The 25,105-nt window shown below is 41.7% G+C and overlaps 1 protein-coding gene across 15 annotated transcripts in view; it reads left to right on the forward strand.

Annotated features, from left to right (window-relative positions):
* Window positions 1-25,105, forward strand: part of NRXN3 (neurexin 3) — a 1,711,975-nt gene that overhangs the window by 118,854 nt on the left and 1,568,016 nt on the right. For all 15 annotated transcript variants that reach the window (XM_060295131.1, XM_060295132.1, XM_060295124.1 and 12 more), the window contains exon 4: window positions 2,447-2,476. In XM_060295131.1, coding sequence (XP_060151114.1) covers window positions 2,447-2,476 — 30 coding nt within the window. The remainder of the gene's footprint in view (window positions 1-2,446; window positions 2,477-25,105) is intronic.

Genomic DNA, 25,105 nt, shown 5'->3' on the forward strand with positions numbered 1-25,105 from the left:
CTAGTGAGCACAAGAATCACTCGTGCGACTTATTTAAAATTCAGATCTTTCCCCATCTCCTCCCCAAGATTCTAATTCATTAGGACTTGGGTGGGGCCCAGGCTCTTCACTGTTCATAAGTATCCCCAGGCGGCTGATGCAGGTGGTCAGTGAAATGTGTTTTGGGAAACACAGCTTCAAAGAAACACAGGTAATACATAAATGGGCCCAACTGTAGGGGCTTCTCCAGGGCTTTGAACACCCTCTGAATACCAAGTGTCCCGTTTCCTCTTCATTTGGCAAATTTTTGTTTACTCTTCTGCCTCTCTTCTACTCACACCTCCCAGCTGCCAAACATCTTTAATTGCAGGTATAAAAATGTTTGTCCTTTCATTTAAAAAATGAAAGGACAGTTATCTCAATAAAGCCCCCAGCTTTATTGAGGTAACTGACATAGAGCATTGTGTAAATTTGAAGTAGATAATGTGTTGATTAGATACACTCTTATGACACACCTTCATGTCATCACATAGTTACCATTTCCTTCTTACGGTGAAGACATTTAAGGTCTACTCTGAGCATTTACGTTTCAAGTACACAATATAGTACTGTTGGCCTTTTATTTTTAACCTCCGTTTTGCTCTTAGGGATCTCTTTGGATCTTCCTTATTCTCATTTCTTGATGCTGACAACCCTCCTGTGAATTCACGCACCTATTCTGTACCCGTTCCCCCGTCACCTACGCCACCGACCTGCCCCAGGCCCTCCCTCTTAGTGTGCTAGGTCCGGATGCTGAAGGCTATGGCTTGGTCCAGAAATACCAGGCATTTTATGAATAGTTACTTCTGCTGAGGTTTCTCTTAGTCAAATCTAGCGCCTTTGTTCTTTCTTCTTCTTATCCCCTCCAAATACCCCTGAAATACCAAAACTTAATTTTTTAAATAAAACAGATTATGAGAATGACTTGCTTTGGCATGATTCCCTTCCTCCATGAGTATTAATATCCTAGGCCTTGAGAGATGAATGCCAGAAATGTACATTTAAAATACGATAATAGTTTAATGAAATTTGTTTAGAAAAAATGACTGACATTTATGACACATGTATCTATGTATTTAATATATCATTGAGCTTTAAAAAGTCAGTTGCTTGACCCATATTTTGTCTTCGATTACTTCTCTAAATCTCTAGTTATCTCCAAAAACATTTACAGATTTCCATGCTTTAGAGATTTTTCTCCTTTATTAATCTCCTATATCCCTGAATTTTACTCTGTGTAAAGTTGAGGTCACTCTGGGGTGATCTCCAAGTAACTCTGGTAGTAATAAAAGCAACGGAAGAGCAAAGAGCCATCACGGTTGGCTACTGGTTGGAAATCTTTTCTTTTAATAGATGTATCAGGACTTATGCTTCCCTTGAAGTAATGAGCTCTTAAGAGCCCTGCGTGACTTCCACAAGAACATAGTGAGAGGTTCTGCTACTTGTTTATTGGGCCTCCGTGTACCTTCTTTAATCCATTCAGTGCTTGGCTAGGCCTCTGTAATCAAAGATGAGGGACTTTATAGGAAAAGTTGGCGGTGGAGGATGGACAGAGGTAAGGGGTGTGGTTGTCACTGGGTGAAGGCAAGGATCATATGGAGGTAGTTTCAGGTTGTCTAACTCTTGAACGTAGGAACTCATTTTTTTTTTAAATATTTATTTATCATTTATTTATTTATTTATTTAGGCTGTGCTGGGTATTAGTTGCCGTATACGGGATCTCTAGTTGCAGCATGTGGACTAATTAGTTGCAGCATGCGAACTCTTAGTTGTGGCATGCATGTGGGATCTAGTTCCCCGACCAGAGATTGAACCTGGGCCCCCCTCATTGGGAGCGTGGAGCCTTACTCACTGGACCACCAGGGAAGTCCCGCAGGAACTCATTTTGTGTGTTCAGTGTGGTCCAACTTTTGTAGAAGCGACTACTGTATCTAGGGGGAAAGAAAAGTTGGATGGTAATCTCTGGATGTGGGATTACAGCTGATTTTTTTTCTTTTCTGAATTTTCCAAAGTTTCTACAGTGACAGTGTATTATTATTAAAAACAATTTAAAAGAAAGAAAGAAACCTACTTTGCCCAGCGCCTGGAGTCTCTTTCCTAGGGGACCTAATCTTTCATAGATTTATCTCAGATCCTACCTGTTGCATAGAAACAATGGTGAAAGGAAAGTTCTCGTGATGTGGCCGAGAGGTTCAGCAAACAAAAGACTGACCTTGAACTGGAGGGCCCGGGACGTTCTGCCCTGCATTTCAGTGCTCGTTGCATGCTCCTCAGTATGTGTGGATGCCCCTGCCACTCCTTCCACTCAAGAATTAAGAGAAGATTGTCTGGCATTTGGGATTCTAACTTTGTCTTCTTTCTTTTATCCTTCCCCTCCTCCCCACCCCCCCACCCCGACTCCTCTTCTCCCCTCTCTTCCTTCCTCAAGGCCTCTCCCACCTCATGATGAGTGAACAAGGTAGGTGCTCTGTGCTCGTGGTGCTGCAGCTGCCTGAATTGCTTGCCTTCGTGCCTCTGGCTGGTCGCTCAGAGCCTCATCATCCCTGGCAGGCCATTTGCTGCCTGTCTCTCCTACCATGGGCCAGGCTGGCAGCAGGGCCATCCTGCGGTGGGGGGCACCTTTCCCAATGCATCGTGGTTTCCTGCCCCCATCACCCCCTTGGCTTCTCCATTATGCACCATCATTTGTCATCCTGGGCACTGGCTCTGCCGGGCTGCCTCCAAGAGAGAAGCATGAAACAAGCCATGACGGTGTCGATAATGGGGGTGAATGAAGCTAATTTCAGAGCAACAGAGCGGTTAACTTCTTCCCTAAGCCCCATGCTGGGGCCCCAGGTTGGGGGAGAGGAGCTGGGCTTCTCTGAATTTCACTCTGAGTAAAGGTTTGCTTATTGTCTTCCCCTCCATCCCACTGCCCATTGTAATGACTTTTAGCCCCAGAGCCCCGAATGGTCAAAGGGAACCCTTGGGGGTTTGACTGTTTTCAGTTTTGTATAAAAGCAAAAACCACCGAAAGAACATGCTAATGTCCTCATGGCAGGATTCTAACTCATTATACACCCTGAAGAAAACTGCATATAAAGATCTGTAAATTCAGCATCTGCAACCTAAAATATTCAATTATGCAGGAAATGAACTGTGCAGGAAATTCAGCTCAGCTAAGCACAGGGTGGGCTGTGAATGAAGCCTTTTTCTCCTAAATAAAAATTTTCCATATTATCAGCCTAAATCAGGATTCAAGAACTGAGCCTACTTAAAATTGTCTTTTTCTTCACTGTTCAATTGCTGCTATTGTGTTTCTTCTGCTCTTTGGAATGATTGCCAGATGGGTCTACCTGCCACGCCCTGACACCAAAAGACTGTACTTTAATTTCTCTTGTCTTTTTCAAAATACACATGGGATTCAGTGCCTTTTTTTGGAGGACCAAAGAAAAGGGAAAGGAGAGGTATTTCCACGTTCTGCTGTTTTTTCTTGATCTTTTGAGTAGGGTGGGGCAGCACGGAAGGACACCCCCCCACACACACACACCCATTTCCTTACACTGGATCCGTCAGACAGTGTTGCCATAAAGGGGAGTATATGATCAGCTCAAGGAACAACCCAGGTCTGAGGGAAGTTTGCTTATGGTGTCCAGGTAGCTGCGGAGGTGGGCAATTGAGGGCAACCTGACTTGATAAGGCAGGACAAGGAGGAAGCACACTTTACCAACAGAATTGTATCCTCCAGACCTGAGGCAAGATCCATGATGTGGACTCTGGACATTTCAATGAACACATGGTCTGGTATAAGAGCAGATGTCAAAGAACAGAGCTGGACGGAGGGGGTCAGGTGAGTTTTCCAGTGTTAGATGGCGCTCTGGAAGAGGTTGGGATGAAGTCTCTCTATTCTTGTAGGTGAGTGAGAGAAGTTATCCCCCTACAGCAGGTTACTATGAAGTGAATATGAGTAGGGGGTGCTCTTTATGTTGACTTAGTATCCAGGTAGTTTGAGAGAGTTATGCATATCTCCACAGAGTGGTAAGACCCAAGCTCTATGAATTGCTGGAATTTGGTGGCCCGACCTCGATAATAAGTTCCACCAGAAAAAGCAGGCCCTCAGAGTCCTGATGACAAGATGCCCTTCTACATTCTCTCATCTTATGCTCTCAGCTGCCCTTTTGGAGTTCTAGCTTTTACAATGGCTTGGAAGTCTGAGTGTATCATATGGGTGATGTCATAGCATAGAGTCTAGGTAGATGAGATAGGCTGGTGGGGACTTCTTTAATCTTGATTCAGTTTATTTCAGACCCACTGATGAGCACTCAACATTGAAGTGTACATGAGTAGAGAATTCAGACATACTATGTACACATGCTCTGGGGGGTAAGTCAGGAATCTTCTAGAAAAACAGTCTTTAGGCAATGAAATAATGACAGACACGGATATTGTGAATCCCTCTTGAGAGAGGTTTTCAAAAAAGGATGCAGAATTCTTCTGGGTGGTCAGTGTCACTAAGATTTGAAGGTGCAATTTGCTGTTTAATTTGTTTCTAAGAAGGTCCTTTGACCCCATTCCTCCTCCTCTCATTCTTTTCCATTTCCCACCGTTTGCCCTTGTGATGATTACCTAAAAAGCCAATACTCCTTTCCTTTTCCTTATTCCTTCAACATGAAAGAAAGAGATTTCTGTCTGGTTCTTGCTGAATCTCCAGAATTTGTTTTTGATGCCCATAAATATGTGTGGAAATACTGACGTATGTTGTGTGTGTACCACCTATACATGTATGTCATACTCTTGATCCTCATGACTCATATTAATGTTGAGAAAATACAGGAGAACTTAGATTCTCTGAAACTTTCCCTAAACGATTTTACCTTGGTTAAGTGTGTGCAATTTCACATACATGTGGCTATGCAGTGCTTTTGCATGCAGATTTGGTCATGTTTCTAAGGATGGGACTGAGAAGAAACTAATGGGAAAAAGCTTAAACGTGAAGCTGATGGAAGCAGCCTTGCTGGTCACACTGTTTAAGCAAAACATTGTGCATTTGTTTTGTGCTGCCTTCTCAAGATTGTACTGCTGTTGCCATTACTATTGTGGGTTTTGTTATGTGTGTTACATTTCTTTGTGTGTCTGCAGTGTGCTGATGTTTTACTCTCCCTGCTCTCTCTCTCTCTCTTGCCGCCTCCATGGTGGACACCATGCTTCCTCTACATAACTGGACGTTCCTTTCTGTAGGTAGAAGTAAAGGTAGAGATCATTTTATTTTTATCATTATAACTATCAATCTGCCTTCTGAAATATTCATGTATACAAGGGGAATTGTTGATTCTGATGAATATAGTCCAGATTTTAACAGTGTTTTTAACAAAAACTAAAAGAAAATAAAAAGCCAATGCTACCACTTTCCTTCAATGTACTTCATACTCGGTGGTTGGGGATCATTCTGAGTTGGCCTGCCTCCCTCGAAATCCAGGATGAGCCTTACCCATTATGGTGTGCTGTTTCTAGCAGGAATGGGGGGTTCTGAAAGTGGTTGTGCAGTGTTGGGAAGATATATTTTACTTAACTCAGGGTATTCTAAGATCCCCTCCAGTAAATGTACTGAAGGGACAGGAAAGATGTGAAATGAAGTGCCAATGTGTCATCACTTGGGAATAACTGGACTCAGGGAGGGAAGGATGATAGATGAGAAAGGGGAGAGGATTGGAGAATAGCTTGAAATTTTATTTAATGTGAAATTTGGGGGATATTTATTGCTCTTTTATCTTCTGTGTTACATATTCTGTATTTTGGGGAGTGGAAGTCTTCTGATTGGGGGTGATGAGCTGAGAATGGTGGGACTGGAGGTGTGGAAGAACATAGGAATGACAGTGCATTACATCATAAGGAAAAAGTGGAGAAAGAGACAACACTGGATTTTAACTTACCAAGTCCACCTTTTGCTGGGCAGCCTGGGAAAAGGAGAGGCGCTGAGCAGATGCGCTTGCTCTGATGTTCCGACATGCCTTTCAGTGCTTCACACCTTTGGGTACCACAGCTCACTCATCCATCCCTAATCAAAGCTGTCAGCGACCTGAGCCTGGAGGACCTGCCTCACCAGCTCAAATTGGATTAGCTGTTCAGGACTGAAGGGAGAGGTTAATTAATAAATTATAAACATGTATTTGCATTTGGTTCTCCCCTTTTCCTTCCTAACACTCCAGTCCCTATCTCTGTGAAGCCATGTGCCTCTGTTTCCTGTAAAGATTGGCAAATAACAGAAATAGGAAATGTGAATTCTGGCATGAAGATGTTGAAGAAAGATGGGGCTGGCAAGATATTGAAAATGTTGACTTGATGACTAGTCTGTGAACTGGCCATCTCTCATTTGAATTTCATGCCTTTCTTGATTTTTAAAAAGTTATATATGGTTACCTTGAAGTAGTTCAGTCCTGTCACTTTGGGGTTAATTGATTGCCTATTCCTTTTATGCTAATCACAGGGGCGGGGTTCATTCTCAGAAATCTGTCACGGGGAGCTCTTACCCTGTTATGAGCTTGATACCTTTAGAAAGGAGGTGGGAAAGCGGGACGAGGAGGAGGAATAATGATTGAAAGGGTACATCTGGCTGCCCCCTCCACTTCTCTACTTAGAGTATTCAACCAGAGGCTTCTAGTGATCTCTTCATAGGCAAAGTCACCAGTCTTTGCCCAGGACACAACCTTTCTGAAGCATGTGGCACTGTGTCACTTGTCCCTTCTCCCACTGGCTTCTACGAGAACACATTACGGTCAGTCTCCCCTGCCCCCCACTCCAACCCCTGAACCTCTCTCCTTTTCTTTCCCTAATCCCCTAAAACACCCCATAAGATAGAGGTCTTTCGTGTTTTTAGATTTTGCACATGGGTATCTTATTTTCTTTCTCCGGTCACTGCTACTAACACTGATCGATCATTTCCTATGTGGCAGCCATTGTGCCATGGGCTTTATATGCCTTATCACACTCAATCATCACAACTGTCTTGAGGTAGACGGTAGTGTTATCCTTGCTCTACGGACAGGTAGATCAAGGCTCAGAGAGTTAAATAACTTAAGTCAGACGGCTACTAAGTAAAAATGAAACTCAGAATCTGAGCACCTAACCACTACTCTATACTGCCTGTCTTGGGTCCAAGGATGACATCCATGGATATGCCTCCCAACTACCTCCCTGGCACTGACCTGGCTCAAGTTCCAACCTGCCACTTTGCATTCTCCATAACACATGTCCATATAACTGTACTGTCACTTCAGTATTTAAAGTCAACCTTCGCACCATCTGGCCACAAACCAGCTTCCTTATTTTTGTTAATGGTTCTCCCGTCTTCCTTATCACCTGGGCTTGAACTCAGCAATTGCTTTCTTTTTCCTTCTTGAACTTTCCTATTCCCAGGTGATGTTAAGAGAGGTTGTTGGGATTCTTTTTTGGAATGTCTCTTGCATCTCTATTTGACACTCTGGTTCAGTTCCCAGTCAGCCCCTATTAGATTAGTGCCCTAGCCTAATTAATCTCTGTTGTCTTCCAGTCTGTCCAGTAACTGAGAACTGCTTAAGCTCTGCTGTCCCCCATATGGAGTGCAGGATTATCTATCTCACTTTCAAAGCCATCCCTAATATGGCCTTTTTCCCTTTAACCTTCCTCCCTGTTAATCTTTGATGCAGAATTGATGCCAAATATGATACCATATCACTGTACCTTTCTTCGTCTCCTAGTTTTACTTATTCTGTTTTCCTCCCCTATTGACAGTTCCTCCTCCTCTTGTTTCTGCCCACTGAAATCATACGTAGATTTTATTTCCTAGTTGATGATGTGAGTGCTCTGCATGCTGCATTCAGATATGCGCTTTCCTTCCATGTCCCCCTCTACTGTCCTATATTAAACTTATTTGGGAATTGGGCTACTCCCCACTACTAGATTGCAAGTATGTTGAAGACAAACGTATTCATTTTTTAATGCCCAGATGGGTCAAGCATAGGAGGTTATACCAAGAAGGGACTCAAAACCCCTAATCCTTCTTATCCTGCTGTCAGTCATCTTCCTAAAAGGGAAAATAAAGCAAAATTAAAATTAAATCGGATCATGTAGCCAGCCAATCTGCTCAAAAGCTTTTGAAGGGTTCTTGTATAATTGTCAACACGCCTTCTCCACTTTTTCTACAATAACTTAGCGTTCTCTGCACTATCACCCCCACCAGGCCCCTTGTCTCGACCTAAAGTCAACAGCTCTCTCTGCCTGAATCCACACTATGGTTTCCTGCCTCAGGCTTTTCCTCAAGCTCTTATCCTCTTTCTTGAATGTCCTTGGAACACCCTTCTCCCCCTTATCACCCTTTAAGGCTCAAGCTTCCTAGGTGCGCCAGACTTTGTGTTTCTGTTATAAAGTACGTAGGCCAAACTGCCCTGAATCAGACTTATTCATGTGTTTCAATCACCCCAGTCCCTGAAGAACCTTGCACCCATACTGCATGTAGCTCAGTACTTTGTCCAGAGTTGTACACCAACCTATGCCTTTTATCACTACCCTCACTACCCCAACCAGCTGAGCAAAGGAGCCCCAGTGGGTCATGGAGTGGGGCCAGATGTTCTGGCTCCAGTTCCCTCCTCACTCAGGCCTTCTCTTGGCTCTGTGTGCAAGTGACAGAGGGAGATGGTCATAGATTACATCAGAATAAAGGTGAGAAAGTCTTTGGATATATTCTTAGGAGCTTGTCAGAGAAAAGAATGCCTCAGATTTGGTCATTCTTTTAAAGCTGAGTGATGAAACAGCAAACGTGTAGTGGAAAGAATTGTGAAGTTAAATCTACAAAACTGAGCAGGATGTTTAGGCTATAACGATTCATCGCCACATTCAAGAGGTCATTGGGCTGCACTGGGCCAAGAGCAAACATGACTTTAACCAGAAGTAGCTGACCAAAGGAGTTCTTCAGCAATCAGTCTTGGTCAGCTTTTTTGACTTGATTTTGACTGCCTTTGTTTAAGTGTTTAAAGTGTGTTTTGGCCTCCATCCCCCTTTTCTTGTCAGTTTGGGGATTGACAGTCCTGGGTTAGATTACCAAATACTTTCCATTAAAATGAACTTGGAATAGGTGTTGCAGACTCAAATGCCTACAGGGGCTTGACAAGTATTAACAAGGAGCAGATCTTGTAGTAAGAAAAGTCCTAGTGTAAGATCAACAGTAGGGAGTGGTACGGATTGTGGCAAACTGGAAAGCACAAATCCCGTCAAGGGCAGCCGCCTCTACTTTGCTCCAGCTGATTGCTGCCACGCAAGAATGCATGCCCAGGGTCACCAGAGCCTCAAGATAAGCCAGAGTAGATTTTATAAAAATGTCAGCTCATGGCCTCTTTCTTTCTCTCTCTCTATATATGTATACATACACACATACACTCACATGAGCCAAATGATTTGGCCCGTGAACCACAAGCTTTTGGCCTTTGGCTTGACGAGAAAAGAGGAGTAAAATATTCCTCCAAGGTTTCTTGCTGAATGTCAATAGTAGGCAGCATGCTTGATTAATTTTCGCTTTGCCCACAGCAGTGGTCAGGGCACCAGGAATATTTCCTACCCTTAGCACTACTGCCAGGAGCCTGATCCATGTGTTGGTTGAAGTTAGTTTTGTAGAGGGGAGTGGGCATGGGTGGAGAGGGTATGGAGAATGCCCAGAATGACCAAGAAGAGAGGTCACTGACACCTTCAACAATTGCCAAGAACCAGCACAATCTGTAAATAGTAAGGGTGGCTAGGGGCCATTTAATTCCTTTTTTCTTTTGCTCTACAAAACTTTTTATCTACTAGACTAGATAGTGTTGACCCTAAGTTTACTTTAATCCATCCAGATTTGAGAGACCGCTTCCAATTTATATGTATTTTTCCCCTGTAGATTTGATCATTGGCCTTTTAATGATGAACTAGTCAACACTGGCCAAACTGGAAAGAGATAATTAAGCTACATGAACTTGAACACGATTTCATGTAGATTATATTTTGCTGGTAATAACATTAAAAAAGCTCATTTCAGGAGTTGAGGCCTCTCTTGTCCCTGCTAGGACACAAGAGCCCTGAAAATAAGTTACTGCTTTGATAGCCAACTGTTTATGCAAATTAGTAAATGCAATGCCAGCTACTAATTATGAAAATAAACTCATCTGTGCTCTATAAATATCTAGTTATAATAAAATAAGGGCAATATTATATTTCCATCTCTTGCCTCATCTGTTTCTCATCCACCACTGATTTGTCCTCTTGACAATGAATAACATCATTTTGTTTTTAAAAGAAGCCTATTTTCCATGTTTTATTATTTTCTTCTAACGTTTTGAAAGTCTGCAGGGGGAAAATAGGTCTATTTTAAATACAAGAAGTAAATTGCTTGATTTTAGCAACTCTGTGTTTTTGACAGTGATATCTAAAATGGTGCTTTAAAATACGAAAAATGTTTTTTCTCCTTCCCTGTTTAGGAATATTCATTGGACACTGAAGAAATTTTTTAAAAGCAGGTGTTTCTTGGAGCATTTTTTAAAATGTGTAAAGGTGAACAGATTTATTAGTAAAATGAACAATGGATCAATGGGATGTTTCAATTAAGTTCCAACTGGCATTATATATAAAGGAAATATTTCTCAGATTTCTAACCAATATGTCTGTTTCCTCCTTCTCAATTATCTATTTGGATTTCGTATTTACACACAGATTTCATTTCTGTGTGCATATATCATAAAACACTTTCTCCTCCAAGGTGAGTGGTGACCTACGTACGTGTATAGACTTTTGCTTACCAAGGCAAGTTGGTTAATCTTAAAGGACATACAATTTTCAACTTTGATAACATCTACAGGATGTTTTATTAAATTGTATTATCTTTATGAAACATTTATAAAGAATTCAAGCAGAATGCATTTCCTTATGTGCTTAGGTTTGTCTATGCCATGGTGTGTTTTTCAGGTGTGTGGGGCAGTGTATATACATCTGGGTATAGGTACAATTTGTCCAAATACTTATTAATAGGTTTATACTGATTGAGTATGTTATTACACGTAGCTTTCATTTGTAGAGTACTAAAAATAATTCATTCCAGTGTGATATACATCTGAATTTAGCAGATTGTGTACTCTAACACTTGAAAAGCAATGGTTATTCAGCATTCAACAAATATTGACAGAGAGCCAACAACGGGCCAGGCCACTTGCTAGGTACTAAGTACACAGGGCGGACCCAGGAAATACGGGCCTGTCCTCTGACATCTTGCTAACAGTCAGAAGAGTTTGAAAATGGTTTTCAAATGTCACAACCACCTCTCCTTCTAAAGCCTTACATAAATTCTGCTTTCGACTTATGATTATATATGGAGTCTTAAAATGATTTTACTTATTTTAAAGGGAAACTGTCAGGTAACAATTCAGCTAGCTGACTCCCCACCTTTTAACTTCTCAGAATCAGAAAAGAGAACTTGCTTTGTATGTGAAAATGTTAGGCATTTTTCATTTATTTATTTGTGTATCTTTATTGAAGGACAGCATACATAGTGTAAATAAGGCCTAGGAAATCCATACTCTTAAGCGTACAGCTTAAATATTTTTTAACCTATATACACCCATGTTAAATACCATCCAGACTGAGATATTCAATGTGTCCATCAACCTATAAGGTTCTGTCCTGCCACTTTCTATCACTTATTTTTAATAAATATATTTTATTCCCCCTACTTCCTTTAAAACTGTGTGATTCCATGTAGTAATCAGCAGGCAGTCTCCAGATTGCTTTAATTTTCATTAAGAAAGATTAACCTCGCAAGACAATGAGGCATTGTGGTTTTCACTGTGTGTAAATAGAGACAGAAATGTTGCCCTCTGGTGAGGTGGAGCTTTGCCCGGTTTTTGATGATACTCAGTTTTCCCTCTGCACAAAGAGAATATCTAATTGATATCATTGGGTTTTCCTCGTTTTTTTGAAGGCATTTAGTGGTGAATAGAACAGCAGGGGTAGAAAAGACCATATGCTTTGTAAGAAGCCAGACGAATAGCACTTTGTGATGGACGTATGATTTTAACAGTGACACATCTTTCATTAAAATTTACATATAAAGTAAGGGCAGGCACGGTGACATGAAAGCTAATGCAACTTGCACCTCTTGACATAAGAACAATCACAAGAAACTGGAGATCCCAGATGGCAGCTTGGCCTTTGCCATCCTTTTAATAAGCTACTAACTGCTAATTATTTCACTCTTTTGGGCAAGTTAATTTACTGTTGACTCTTAAAGAGATACTGCTCTTTTCTCCCCCCACACCTCAGAAAACAGTTCCTTTCACCTGGAGCTGTGACAAGTGCTTCTGTGCAGGTTGGAAGCTTTCCAGCCAGTTGGAACAATGATGGCAAGCACTGGTGTGGAAAATGTCGCTGAGTAAACAATATTTTCTTGGGTCCTTTGAATATAGCGCATTTAAAAAATTCAGTTGGCTAAGGATCCATTGTGTGTGCTTGTGTATGTATAAGTGTGTAACAGCCGTAGTTCAAGCAGCCAACACAGAAGATCTGAAATTTGGAGCCCATTTAAAAGTGAAAGAACAGCTGCCTTTTAAATGGCTGCTAATTCTGACAATTAATGCTGTTTTGTGTGTGTGATTTTCTGTGATAGCCGTTAGGAGGGATGATGGTGTGTAATAGCTCATTTCCTAAGCTTTATGGTAATGTGGCATAGCAAAGACCAGAGAACTGAAAGAGAACCAGGTCCCACATGCTCTGGAGCCCTTTTAAATGAAAAGCCAGCAAAGTATGCTTTTTTTCTGTACTTCGACTTCCTTATGATGATTTTATATTTTAGCCAGACACAGGTTATTGAATGAATGATGTGCAAGTGGGCTTGGATGCATCGGGAGTGAGTGTTTGGAAAAGAACCTTGTTTGCAACGAGCTGTCTGACAATCAAAATATTTACTTAAAGATAAGCTAATGACTGTTTCTTGCAAATGCCGGCAGATCCATTATTGAAATGAGAGTCAGTACTTTGGCTTGATACTATCCAAAAATAAATATCAAACCTCAAATACTAGTGTGTGTGTGTGTGTGTGTGCGCGCGCGCGTGTGTGTGTGTGTGTGAGTGTGTGTGTGTGTTACACTTCTCCCTAAACAAAATAAAATGTGTATCAAACAACAAAGGTAGGAAAATCTCCCAACCCACTTTCTTGAAATATTTAAACTGAACTTAGTATGTTACTATAGCCAGTTGCTCCTAGTTGCTGTTAAGAATCACTGAATGGCTTAACATATGCATTGAAAAAAACATATTCTTGAATTATTGGTGACGTCTCTGAACATGAACTTAATAATGTGAGTTTCATGGTCTAATATATCTATAGTGACTGGCATGTTACACAGTTGATGGGAGGACTGTGGAACACAATCAGTTCTAACCATTTGCTTATTGTTTAAGTCTAGAGGAACTGGAGATGTTTTAAAATGTTATATTTCTTTAAAACTAATTACCTGGTTTCAAAATAGCCCCAAGGAAAAACACAAGTATGTGTGATTTGGGAGAAATTTTGTCATCTTTCAGAATCTGCTATTATATAGTGTGTTAATCCAGGTTGCTATTTTCAGAAAGATTTTTTTTCTTTCTTTCTTTCTTTTTTTTTTTTTTTGCGGTACATGGGCCTCTCACTGTTGTGGCCTCTCCTGTTGCGGAGCACAGGCTCCAGACACGCAGGCTCAGTGGCCATGGCTCACGGGCCGAGCCGCTCCGCAGCATGTGGGATCTTCCTGGACCGGGGCACGAACCCGTGTCCCCTGCATCGGCAGGTGGACTCTCAACCGCTGCGCCGCCAGGGAAGCCCTCAGAAAGAATTTTGACAAGTGCTAATAATATTTCAAGAAAAAAAGTATGGGCAAAATAGATTCTTAAAACACAGATTTAAAACAAAATTAAACAGATTTTTTGACCTTAGGACTTCTCAGAGTCTTTGTTAGGACAATACAAATTTTGAATCTCTAGGAAAGAAAATGTCGTTTTCAAAGTTACCCAAATTTATTTGACGTGAAATACTTTTTTGTAATTTACATTTTGGATGAGACAGCTAGAATTAAAACTAGTTTTCCAGTTGAAAAACTTTGGACAAGATAATTCTAAAGTCCCTTTTGAGTCTAAAATTAAAAACCTTAATGTCTCTAAATTTTGAAAGAGGCTTTTGGATTGCCTTCACTCAAGAATCCTTTTTAACTACATTTTCTGTTTGATTGGGAATAGTTTTTTGGATGGGTTAGTTTCAATAGAAAAATTACTGCTTCCTGGTGAAGTGCATAACACAGATGTTAAAACAACTGTGGTTTTAAAGACACTAGTCTTGTTAAAGTACTCCCAGTTTGTATTACCTAAGTACTATAATAGGTATCCATATAGTGTGTGTGGACAATGCTTCTGATAATGGCCTGCTTAACTCTAGGAAAAGCTGATCTCAGCGTAGGATGGGAAGATTACTGGGAACCTTATAAAGTCTTATTTGCTTTGAAATTTGGAGCAGGTTGACAGTCACCATGGTTATTTCTCTACTGTATAGCTAAGGTCATTCATCTTATCACTCAGAGCTTGGCTATCAATGGCTTTTTTTTTCCAGACAGTGAACATGTAGGTGAAAGAAATTCTTTCTGGTAAGAATTACTTGTATTTTATTTAGAAATCATTGACTCAGCTAAGGATTTTGTGGCTCTCTCATTGCAAGCCTGAGGACTTTTTCCTATTTATGTGCTGCCCGTTCAGTATGAAGTGGCTGCCATTGATCCATCTGTAGTAGACCGTTTGCCTGGGGCTATTAATCTGGCCTTGGAGATGGAGTTTGCTGAGCCAGCCATAATCGCCCTCATTTCCCCAAGTGACCAATAATGGGCATTTACCGATGCATTGGCCAAAACTGTTATAGGTGAGATTCCCAGTTTTAAACTGATTGATCCATGTGGCAGTTGAGCCTGGAACACCAAATATCCAGGTGTGAGTAATTCTAATGCATGTCAGAACTATGGAGTAGAAAGAGCACTGAGGTAAATGTCAGGAGACCTAGTTCAGGGTGCTGAGGAAGAAAACAGGTAGATTAAAGCACTGATGTTAATGCTTGACACTTAAGTTATATGAACTCATGAAGCCTCATATCCTAATGAGTAAAATGGGAACAATAATATTACCTACTTGGGAGGACACTGAGACAATGTATAGAAAAGGCTTATGCTAGAGCTCGGAGCTAACATAAATATTAGTTATCATAAAGATTAATAATAAGCATTAGTTATCATCGTCATAAATACATCTTGTCAACGTACCATCGGTCTGGGAACTTTGAACAAATTAATTAATCTTTTTGATCTTCTAGTCTTTACCTGTGAAATGCCTACTTGGTGGCTTTGTTCTGGGTAATAATTGATATCATGCAGTTAAAAGTGCTGTGCAAATTAAAACGGCACTATACAACATTAAGGAATTAGTAATCCATGAGAATACAAGCCCCACAAAATCAGGGGCAGTATCTGTGTTGTTTGTCGTGGTATATTCAGTGCCTATAACTGCCTGCCTCAGAGTGGAAATGACTTAGTCAATATTTGTTGAATGGGCACTAGGAATCACCGAGTTAGTAACGCTTAGCAGAGTTCAGTACCACGGACAGCTCCAAGCGCCTCCTTGATACTACTGCACTTTCAGTAGAAGGATTTGGGGCGCCTCCATTGCAAAAGGGAACCATTGGCCTCTTCTTTTAGAGCCACCCATAACAGAAAAAAAAAAAAAAAGTAATCCTGTTAAAGCCTGATTGTTCTTTAAGTCTTCAGTGGATGTGCTTGCTCTTTTTCTGTGCATAAAGAGCTATGGGATTTCCTTATGTTACCTGATAAAACCATAAGGGTGATAAAGAAAACAAGAACATTTAGCGAACAGTTACTTTTTTTAAAAGAGCTGATTTGCTTCACCAAATCTTAGAAGGATGTAATTTCAGAGCTGAAAGGGAACTTAAAACTCCTTTAGTCCGTCCTACTGTCATTTTGTGGATGACAAAACATATGCTGAGAGGGCATAAGTGCTGTGTGTGTTGCTCTATTGACAGCGCATAGCGCTGTTGGGATCAGACCCGGACTTCCCGACTCCTGGTGTTATTTTCTTTCCCCTCCCACGAAGTTGCCTCAAGTTTTCTTAGTCATCTTCGCTGCATGAGTGGCATTTGCTATAGATCATTCACAGGCTGCTGAGATCATTATCGATAATGTCATGTAAGAAAGATTCTGGAGATATCGGAGTGCATGCATTCTAAGCAAGGCTGTCTCTTAAATTACTTGACTGCCCTAAGAACTGATGCAACCCTAGCTTTTGAAGTTGTCAGTAAATTGCTCTGACTCTCAGGATTTAATAATGCTCTGTACCACTTATGGACTTGCCCTGTCGACTGCTTTGTCTTGGCTGAAGTAAGATGGTGACACCAGTTCACTTAAAAAAGCTTTTACACCCATTTTTTTTTTCTTTTTACTGTTCCCAGTTGACAGTCTATAACACAGTGGATGCCTGTGAGGAAATCCACTTAGGACTAACTTTCAAACTGTTACTTAATAGTTTTTCCACTTCCTTTCTTCCTTAAGAATAGTTTAGTAATTTTACTTATGATTTTTTTTAACTAAAAAGGAAAATTCATTTTTCTCAAGTAAGAATGTATTTGTCTTTAAGCCAATATCATTTCTTTGTTTTCTTTTAAAAATGAAGTTTCTCCTTCAGTGTTAGCCATGTGTCTGATAGGTTAAGTTTAGTACCCTTCCATGAGGCAACTTTGGGAGATGTTGATCAGTGCATGAAATCAGCTCTCAAATTGTCACGAAATTGCCTTCCTTCAGACTGTTTTGATCACAAGGGCTCTCAAGTGTCAAAGTCACTTGGAGAACTAGATAAATAAAATGCATGAGCACTAAGCTTTTTTTTCCAGGATAGAATAAAAGTGTTTTCTACTATGTGCTTCAGCTTTGATAGTGATTCGTTAAAAGGCAAAAAGAAAGGCAATGATATTAAATATTTACAAGAGTGATTTAGTTGTATTATCTGTGCTCTGCCTCTTTGTTTAATAATGAAATCAGCTAATGTTGAAATAAATGCCATTAAACCAGTGGTGGTGTGAAGGTCACTGCCTTGGCAAGGTTAAAGTAATTTGTGGAGAGTAATGATTTTTGTCAACTTTCCAGATCCCTTCCTGTTTTGGTCGGCTTCGCTCCAAATATAATAAGAAAAAAATACATTTGAGAATTCACAGGCTCACTTTCTCTTTTGCATCCTATATGCCCTTTCTGGCCAACCAATAGCTGGAAGTCTTTTGTGCATTTTTTGTTTCATCCATTTAGTGGACAGAGACAGGCCAATACTCCCTAGAGATGAGAGGTTGAATTTCCATTCACTGACTCTTATGTCAGCCCTTGCTTGGCAGTTTGTTTTAGAGGTGAGGATCACTGCCTCTTCTTTCCTGGAAATGGTTTATCTTGTCTGAAATGATTCTTACATTTCTCTACCAATTCCTTTTTGACCTAAAGCAAAGATTTTCTTTTCTACTTTCTCATTTCCCTTTAAAGAAGAAATCTCTGAATGAATACGTGGCATTATCCCCATTTACATTGACAAGAAAACAGCAGTCCAAGGTTACAAAACTAGTTACAAAACTACAGTTGACCCTTGAACAACATGGGTTTGAACTGTGGGATCCACTTATCGTGGATTTTTTTCAATAGTAAATACTACAGTACTACAAGATCCATGGTTGGTTGAATCCATGGATAGGAAACAAAGGATATAGAAGAACCATGTATATGGAGAGCTGATGGTAAGTTGTACACAGATTTTTGACTCCACAAATGGTTGTGCCCCTAACCCCTGCATTATTTAAGGGTCAACTGTAGTAGCAGAACCAAGATAAACTTAGTTTTTTTAAAAAAATTCATTTTATTTATTTTTGGCTGCATTGGGTCTTCTTTGCTGTGCGTGGGCTTTCTCTAGTTGCGGCGGGGGCTACTCTTCATTGAGGTGGCTTCTCTTGTTGCGGAGCACAGGCTCTAGGCGCGTGGGCTTCAGTAGTTGTGGCTCACGGGCTCTAGGGCACAGGCTCAGCAGTTGTGGCACATGGGCTTACACTTCAATTAATTTTCTTTTGTGTAAAACGGGGATAATGATACATTATAGTATATTTTAAATAATGTACATAAATACTATGATATATAGTGTATTATAAATAATACATTACTTTTGGTAAAATTGAGAAGTAAATGAACTAACATGTTAAGCGCATAACAAAAGGCCTGGCTCTTGCTACAATTTTTTTTTTTTTTTTTTTTTTTTTTTTTTTTTTTTTTTTTTTTTTTTGCGGTACGCGGGCCTCTGACTGTTGTGGCCTCTCCCTCTGCGGAGCACAGGCTCCGGAAGCGCAGGCTCAGCGACCATGGCTCACGGGCCCAGCCGCTCCGCGGCATGTGGGATCTTCCCGGACTGGGGCACGAACCCATGTCCCCTGCATCGGCAGGCAGACTCTCAAACACTGTGCCACCAGGGGAGCCCTCTTGCTACAATTTTAATAAATAATATGTTCCTTCCGCTCTTGACAGTAATAATAAAGTAAAATTGGATTTAACAAGCATTGAGTATAAGAGATACAGGAATAAAAATCAGTCTTTGTTCTTAAGCAGCTCACAATACAGTCGGAGGAAAACATCTATATAATGCATTCCAAAAGCAATTCGTATTTCTTTCTCTTGTCTTGGGCTTTGTCTGTACTAAACGCTACTTAAAATGTGAGAGCCTTTTTCTGGGGGCAAGTAGTTTCCTGTGGGGTGTAATATTATACTGACATGGCTGTGGCAGCTCCTGTGGCTTGTTTCCCCACTATTCTGTGTTTACTTGTTACTAAAGTCCAGAGAGTGGGTTGGGAACAGGACAAAACAGAGAGGTACAGGGAAGTAATGGTGTGTATTAGGGTAGGCTAACTGCTATAACAAATAATTCCCAAATCCCAGTGGCTTAATACTAGCAAAGTTTCTCACTCACATCACAGTTCAGTGCAACGTAGTGGGTGGTGCAGGAGTCATTCATGCACCTGGGCACCTTCCCTCCTATGGCTTTGTCATTTTCTGGAACCTCATCCTTCACTGCATTCACCTGGCAGATGGAGAGAGATGGAATGATGGAGAGATGGAGAGAGGAGAGAGAAAGAGAGGAACATGAAGGATTTTTTTAAAAGGGTCAAGCCTGGAAGTAGTGTGTGCCACTTACTATCAGCCAGAACTCAATCACATGATCCCATCTAATGGCAAAAGAGGTTGGGAAATGTAATTTAGCTGTGTGCCCAGGAGAAAAGGGAAAGGAGTTTGGTGGATACAATGGCAGTCCCTGCCCCAGTGGGTGAGTTGTGTTCTATTCTTACATCATCTGTGTCATGCCTATTAACCTTCTTCAGTTTACCTTTGTTCAAACAAACAAACAAAACAAATTTTAAAAATGCCTCTGTGATTTCTATGAGTTAGAGGGCCCATGTCCATTCCCTTTTCTATAATATGCATATACATGATATTTATTTCAAATAAAACCCTACAGAGTTACAGTAGCGTTTCTCAAATTCATAAGAATCACTCAGGGAACTTGTGAAACGAAAGACTCTTAGTTTTACTCTTAGGACCACAAAATCTGCAGATCTAAGTTATTCTTATGATCAGGCAAGTTTGACATACACAGTGTGGTAGCAAATTCCAAGGAATATAGCAAACCAAAAAGGAAGCATATGAGACTTTACTAAAAGTATTTTGTTGTATTTTATGTAGTTTAAAGCAAGTTTCATATTTATCGTAGCTTATAAACCTAGTTGTTATACATGAATTTTTGTTGTAATCTTTGTTTTAAGAGGTTTAATCTCAATCTGGCATCCATAAACCAAGAGCTAGAAGTGTGGTTGAAATCTTAGCCTGAGTTGAGAGTGGGGCCAAATACCTGATTCACAGGATTTTGTTTTATTCTGGTCACTGGATAGGAACACTTTAGCGTGGTTTCGCCCTCACCCCTTTACCACCTAACACGGGACACCCTTGATTAAGAGAATTCTCTTGTTACATTAAGACAATAAATGAGTCTCTGTTTGATAGGCCTGCTTATTTTTTGTGTCTGACTTGTGCATAGTTAAATGATGGCAGCCTATTTTAGTTTTTAGATTTGTATTATTTTACTCTACGTGTAGAAATCATAAACACCATGCTATTGTGAAATGCGCCCCTTTCCTGTAAAGCTGTGCCTTTATTCCGTGTAGAGAGTGGTTGGCTGCATTGTATTTCTAGAATGAGTGTCAGAGTGTGGATAATTCTGGGCTTGTGATATTTTTTCTTTCCGCTATTTTATCTGCCTCTTTTTGTGTCTTTGTGTGCGAGTCTATGATTACTATTGAGTTTTTCCCCTGAATGCCAGCAATTATCTCACAGGTGGAGGGATTAGGAAAGAACGGACAGAATTGCGCTGGGATTAGAATAAGGTTCCCTCCCACCCCCTGCCCACCCCGAACCCACTTTAAATATAGTGAAGGAGGGAGTGGAGAATTGGAGGACGTAGGCAGAGTGGGGGGGAGGGGTGGACAATTTGCTTCCGATATTTAAATCCCTAGATAGCGGGAAGAAGAAACTCCTGAGGAAAGAAAGCAGATTTGAAAACCTAAGCAGGTCTGGGATTATTGTTTCATAGAGCTGGGGATGCAGGAAGGCAGGGCAGCCACTTTTCTGTTCCTCTGCAAATTGTTTAAACAACCTCTTCATCTGAGAGTTGGTTTTTTTTTCTGTCTGACAATTTATTGGGGGGGAGATGGGAGCCAGGAGGGTCTACTATATGCCCAGCCAAAAGAATTTTGGTGAGACGTTATCTTTCTTCCCGGCCGGGAATTATTTATTTACCTGCTATGTCAGTTAGGATGCTTTCAGCTGCAAATAACAGAACTTTCAGCTCAACTGCTTTAAACAAAGCGAATTCATGGACTCAGTTCTTGAAAAGTCTAATAACTCAAACAATATGACCAAGAACTAGTGTCTCACTTCACCCATTTTTCGGCTTCGCTTTCTTGGCGTTGGCTTCATTCTTGGCAGGATACCTCCTCTGTGATCCTGACATGGCTGATGGCCATTCCCAGGGTGATCTGCTTTTTGATTCATGTAAATAAAGAGTAACTCTCTTGCTCAGCAAGAGATTCAACAAAAATCCTGGAGTTTCCAACTAATTGGACCAATTAAGTCACACGTTTATTTCTGAACCAATCACTCTAATCAGAGGGATCATAGGGCTGGGTTTTGCTGGTATCTTGGGCCTGAGTCATATGCTCGATTCCAGAACTAAGAGGAAGAGTTGGCTTTCCCTGCAGCCCATGGGATTCCGGGGGAGTCCGGATATTCCACCCCAAATTTGGGGAATAGGGGAGTGGAAGCAGAAGCCAACTGCACCTGAATAGGAGAATTTCAAAAGCCAAAGCCAAACCCAATTAAGTCCTTCATCAAAAATCAGGAAACTGGGTGGGTATCATTCACCCTCTGGCTGTCAAGTCGTCCTATTTCATGAGGAGGGGGTGTCCATGGTGGGAGGGGTGGTGTGTGCCCCAGCAGAGGCTCCATTTGGAAGCAGAGAGCTGGGAGGGGAGGGCCGTTGGCATCCTGGCATCTGTGTAATCAAGGTGTCAGCATTTGGGGATCTTAGTTCACTGATGTGAAAAGAGGCAGTGAAAATGTCCGCGGGAATGGAGTGAATGCCAGGCCCAGCTAGCTTCGGGTGAAACTGCGCTGGTGGAGTCTTTTCCTCCTGCCTTGATCACAGGCCTCTGCTTAGGTCACCTGACATGGATTGCTATTGATGCATAGCTGAGTGAGGCAGCCCTCTAGTCTCAAGTGTGTTTTTAACAGAGTAGCTCTCAGTAAATATCTCTTTCTCAAATGCCTTGCCTCATCCACGGAGTCTTTCTTTTTAGCTGCTGCTTAATCAGCTGCTGCCCCTTAACACACTGACCTAATTCTTAGCCACGCATTTTGTCTAGGCTTTTGTGGCAGCGCCTCTCCCGTGTGGCTGCTGCTGTTAGCTCCACCTTGACCTGTGGCCACTACTCTCATCACCTGCCTCACACCCCAGCGTAGCAGGGACCTTTGGCCAAAGGGGCAGCCTGTGTGGCAGGCAAAACAGAATGAGTCTTCAGGGGCAGTAGGTGGACGGACGTGGTTATTATGGTCTCCAAACCAAGCACCACGAGGACAAAGTCCCCTCTTTAACGGGCGGCTGCCCCTAGCAACAAGGTTGCATTGGACCTTTCTCAAGCTGCTTCCTAGGCCAGTGCTTCTCACAATTTAATGTGCGTATGCATCTTCTGGACATCTTGTTCAAATGCAGGTTCTAATTGGGGAGGGTCGGTGGTCGGGATGGAGGCTGAGATGCTGCATTTCTAGCAAGTTACCAGGGAATGCCCATGAGGCTGCTGGTGTGCGGACCATAGTTTGGAGGAGCAAGTCTTTAAGGTCATCACTTTGAATGATCTTGCAAGTGAGACCATCTGGTTCTTTAATAAGTCCGTACACAGTGGAAGTGGAGGGAAGACCTGGGACTCAAATTCTTAGGAATCATTTGTTACCATCAGGCAACTGAGCAGGTGACTGATAAAACACAAGCCTTCTCATCCTCCTTGGATCATAGAGGTGGAGTGATAATCTTGGCCTCTGTTTCCAGGTCTGATGGGGTATGGTGACACTGGCTTATCTCCCAGGAGCCTGGGGAACATTCAATCATGTCATCTGTGATCGGAATACAAGTGCTGTTTCATCAGTCCCACAAGTAGAGAGACATGGGGGACAGAGTATAATTCAATCTCCACCATACTCTACTTCATGTTCCTAAAAAAAGCCTGTGTCTGTAGCAAGTCACTTCCCAGACACATTTCAGGGAGTCTGCACAACTCACAAACTCCCATTCTATGCTGATTGTAATTATCGACAGGTAAGAACATCAAATGTGTCCCAGTCCCCAGTCCCACCCCCTTGCCCCAATTCACAAGAGTTCCCCTTACACACAAGTGGTTGCTGTGGGTCAGTGGTGATGACAATACACATTCTTGCCAACGTGGGGCTGAGGCTGCAGCCCCGCACAGGGGCTCTCCTCTGGGTATGATCTCAATCAAGTTTGCTCCACAAATGCAGTGCTCTGTTCGGCCTTATTTGATTTCACTCTCCCTATTTCCTGTCTGTAAAATCCCCCCAAAAGAATCAGATCTAAACAGAAACGTAAAGGAGAAAATGTGTAAGAAATATAATCTGATAATATAACAAAGCAGGATATTTAACTGTCTGGTTGACTCCATTTTATTTGGACTAGAAGGAGGAGAAAAAAAAAAACCTTGGGATGGCCGCCGGAGGAACAAAAGTGAATTAGGAGCTCTTATTTCACAATAGGTTGCCTGTCCTGTGTTGGCTAATGGATTTATGATGAAGCTTGGCTCCAATTTCCAGCTGGTAGTTGCCTGGGTTCAGGTGTTTAACCTGGTGTCTTCAGGGATGCTGCATAAACAGCTGTAAGTAGAGCTAGTTATTCAATCCGCTCTGAGAAAGGTTAAAGTGTGGTTCTTAGGGCTTCCCCAGGGACTAATCCAGTAGCAGGAGAGTCAGGGAAAACACACACCATTTGTGAGGGGGAGCCCTCGCTGGGATTTTGGTGGTTATTATAGTTACAAATGGAAGTGTTTGAAACTTAAATCTGAATTTAGGCAGCAGGAGGAGAAACATGGATGGAAATGAATTATTTATTCCATCACTGGGGTCCCAGAAGTGTGGAGTGGGCGTTAATCTCCTTCGCACAGGAGCGTCTGAGCAGGCTTGAGGTCATCTGTGTGAGATCTGACTTTATCTGCTCCTGGCCAGACACCTCGGCTTCGATTAATTTGCCTTGAGAGTAATCCAAACAAGACCGTTTATCTCGCTGTTCATAAGATGTGAATATTTACCTAGCATGCGGTTAGAGGAGCCACATGTGTCAGTGATTTCTTTTAATCCCATAATTTCCCAGTAGGTCTGAAGGGAGAGGGTTAGAAGCAGGCAGGAGCCAACTCACGCTGTCAGTCTCCTGGGTGTAGGGGACACGGTGTGGATTTCCCTGCAACATGCTCCAGCTGAATCTGCACAGTAATCCAGGGAGGGAGCTTCTGTTGTTCCCATTTCACTGATGGGAGTTTAAAGAGATTTAGCATCTCACCTAAGGTCACCCAGCTCTGAATTATCATTGTTGGGGTTCAAGTCCAAGCTGTTGTCATCCCCCCACCTTGCATTCTTTCCACTGCCCCAAGGTACCAGATACAATGAAAACATTTAAGAACTTTCCCCAGGCTAGAAAGGTGCAAGCAGATAGTTCAGGGGTTACAACCACACGTAAAGACAGAACAAAACCCATTCCCCGTAATTCACACCCCACTATCCTGTCTCTGTTTCCTTCACGGTTCATGAATATTTGTATGTGTAAATTCTATTTTCCTTTCCTGTTGCCTGCTCTTTAGTGAGCGTGATGAGTTTTATTAAAAGTTTCCCTCAAGGCTTTCTGTTAGGTTTAGCTTATTCTTCTTGATAAAACATTTCTGAGACAGTTGCCTAAAGCAAGGCACGGCAGATCTAGATGCTTTGTACATTTCTGTCTGCAGTCACCAAGGCAGGGTACCTGGTTCTATGGTAGACATAGGGGAGGAGGGGCCAGACGTACTTCTCCCCTCCATAGTTTTGAACTTTCAAGGTCCCTGAGCCAATGTAGACAGAGGCGTGCGTTTGACAGTGCTTTGTGCCTTCGTGGTTTCCATGGACTTCAAAGCATCACTTGTTCCCCTTCTAAATCCACTTGTTGAGTGTCTGTCCTGTGCTGAATGTCAGAGATTTGAAGATCAAGTTATTGGACAACAAAAAGTTGCCTACCTGAAGGGTCCCTGAGCATAGATGAGGGAGGGCTCTGAAGGGACATCAGGTGGAGACTTTTGGTACAGGTTTTCTGCTTGTGACCGTTCACCCTCCTCACTGAACTTAAGATCAAACTCCCGTTTCTTCCACACTTCTCTGTCCTTTAT

The sequence above is a fragment of the Globicephala melas genome, chromosome 2, assembly GCF_963455315.2.
Source record: "Globicephala melas chromosome 2, mGloMel1.2, whole genome shotgun sequence".
Lineage (NCBI taxonomy): Eukaryota > Metazoa > Chordata > Mammalia > Artiodactyla > Delphinidae > Globicephala > Globicephala melas.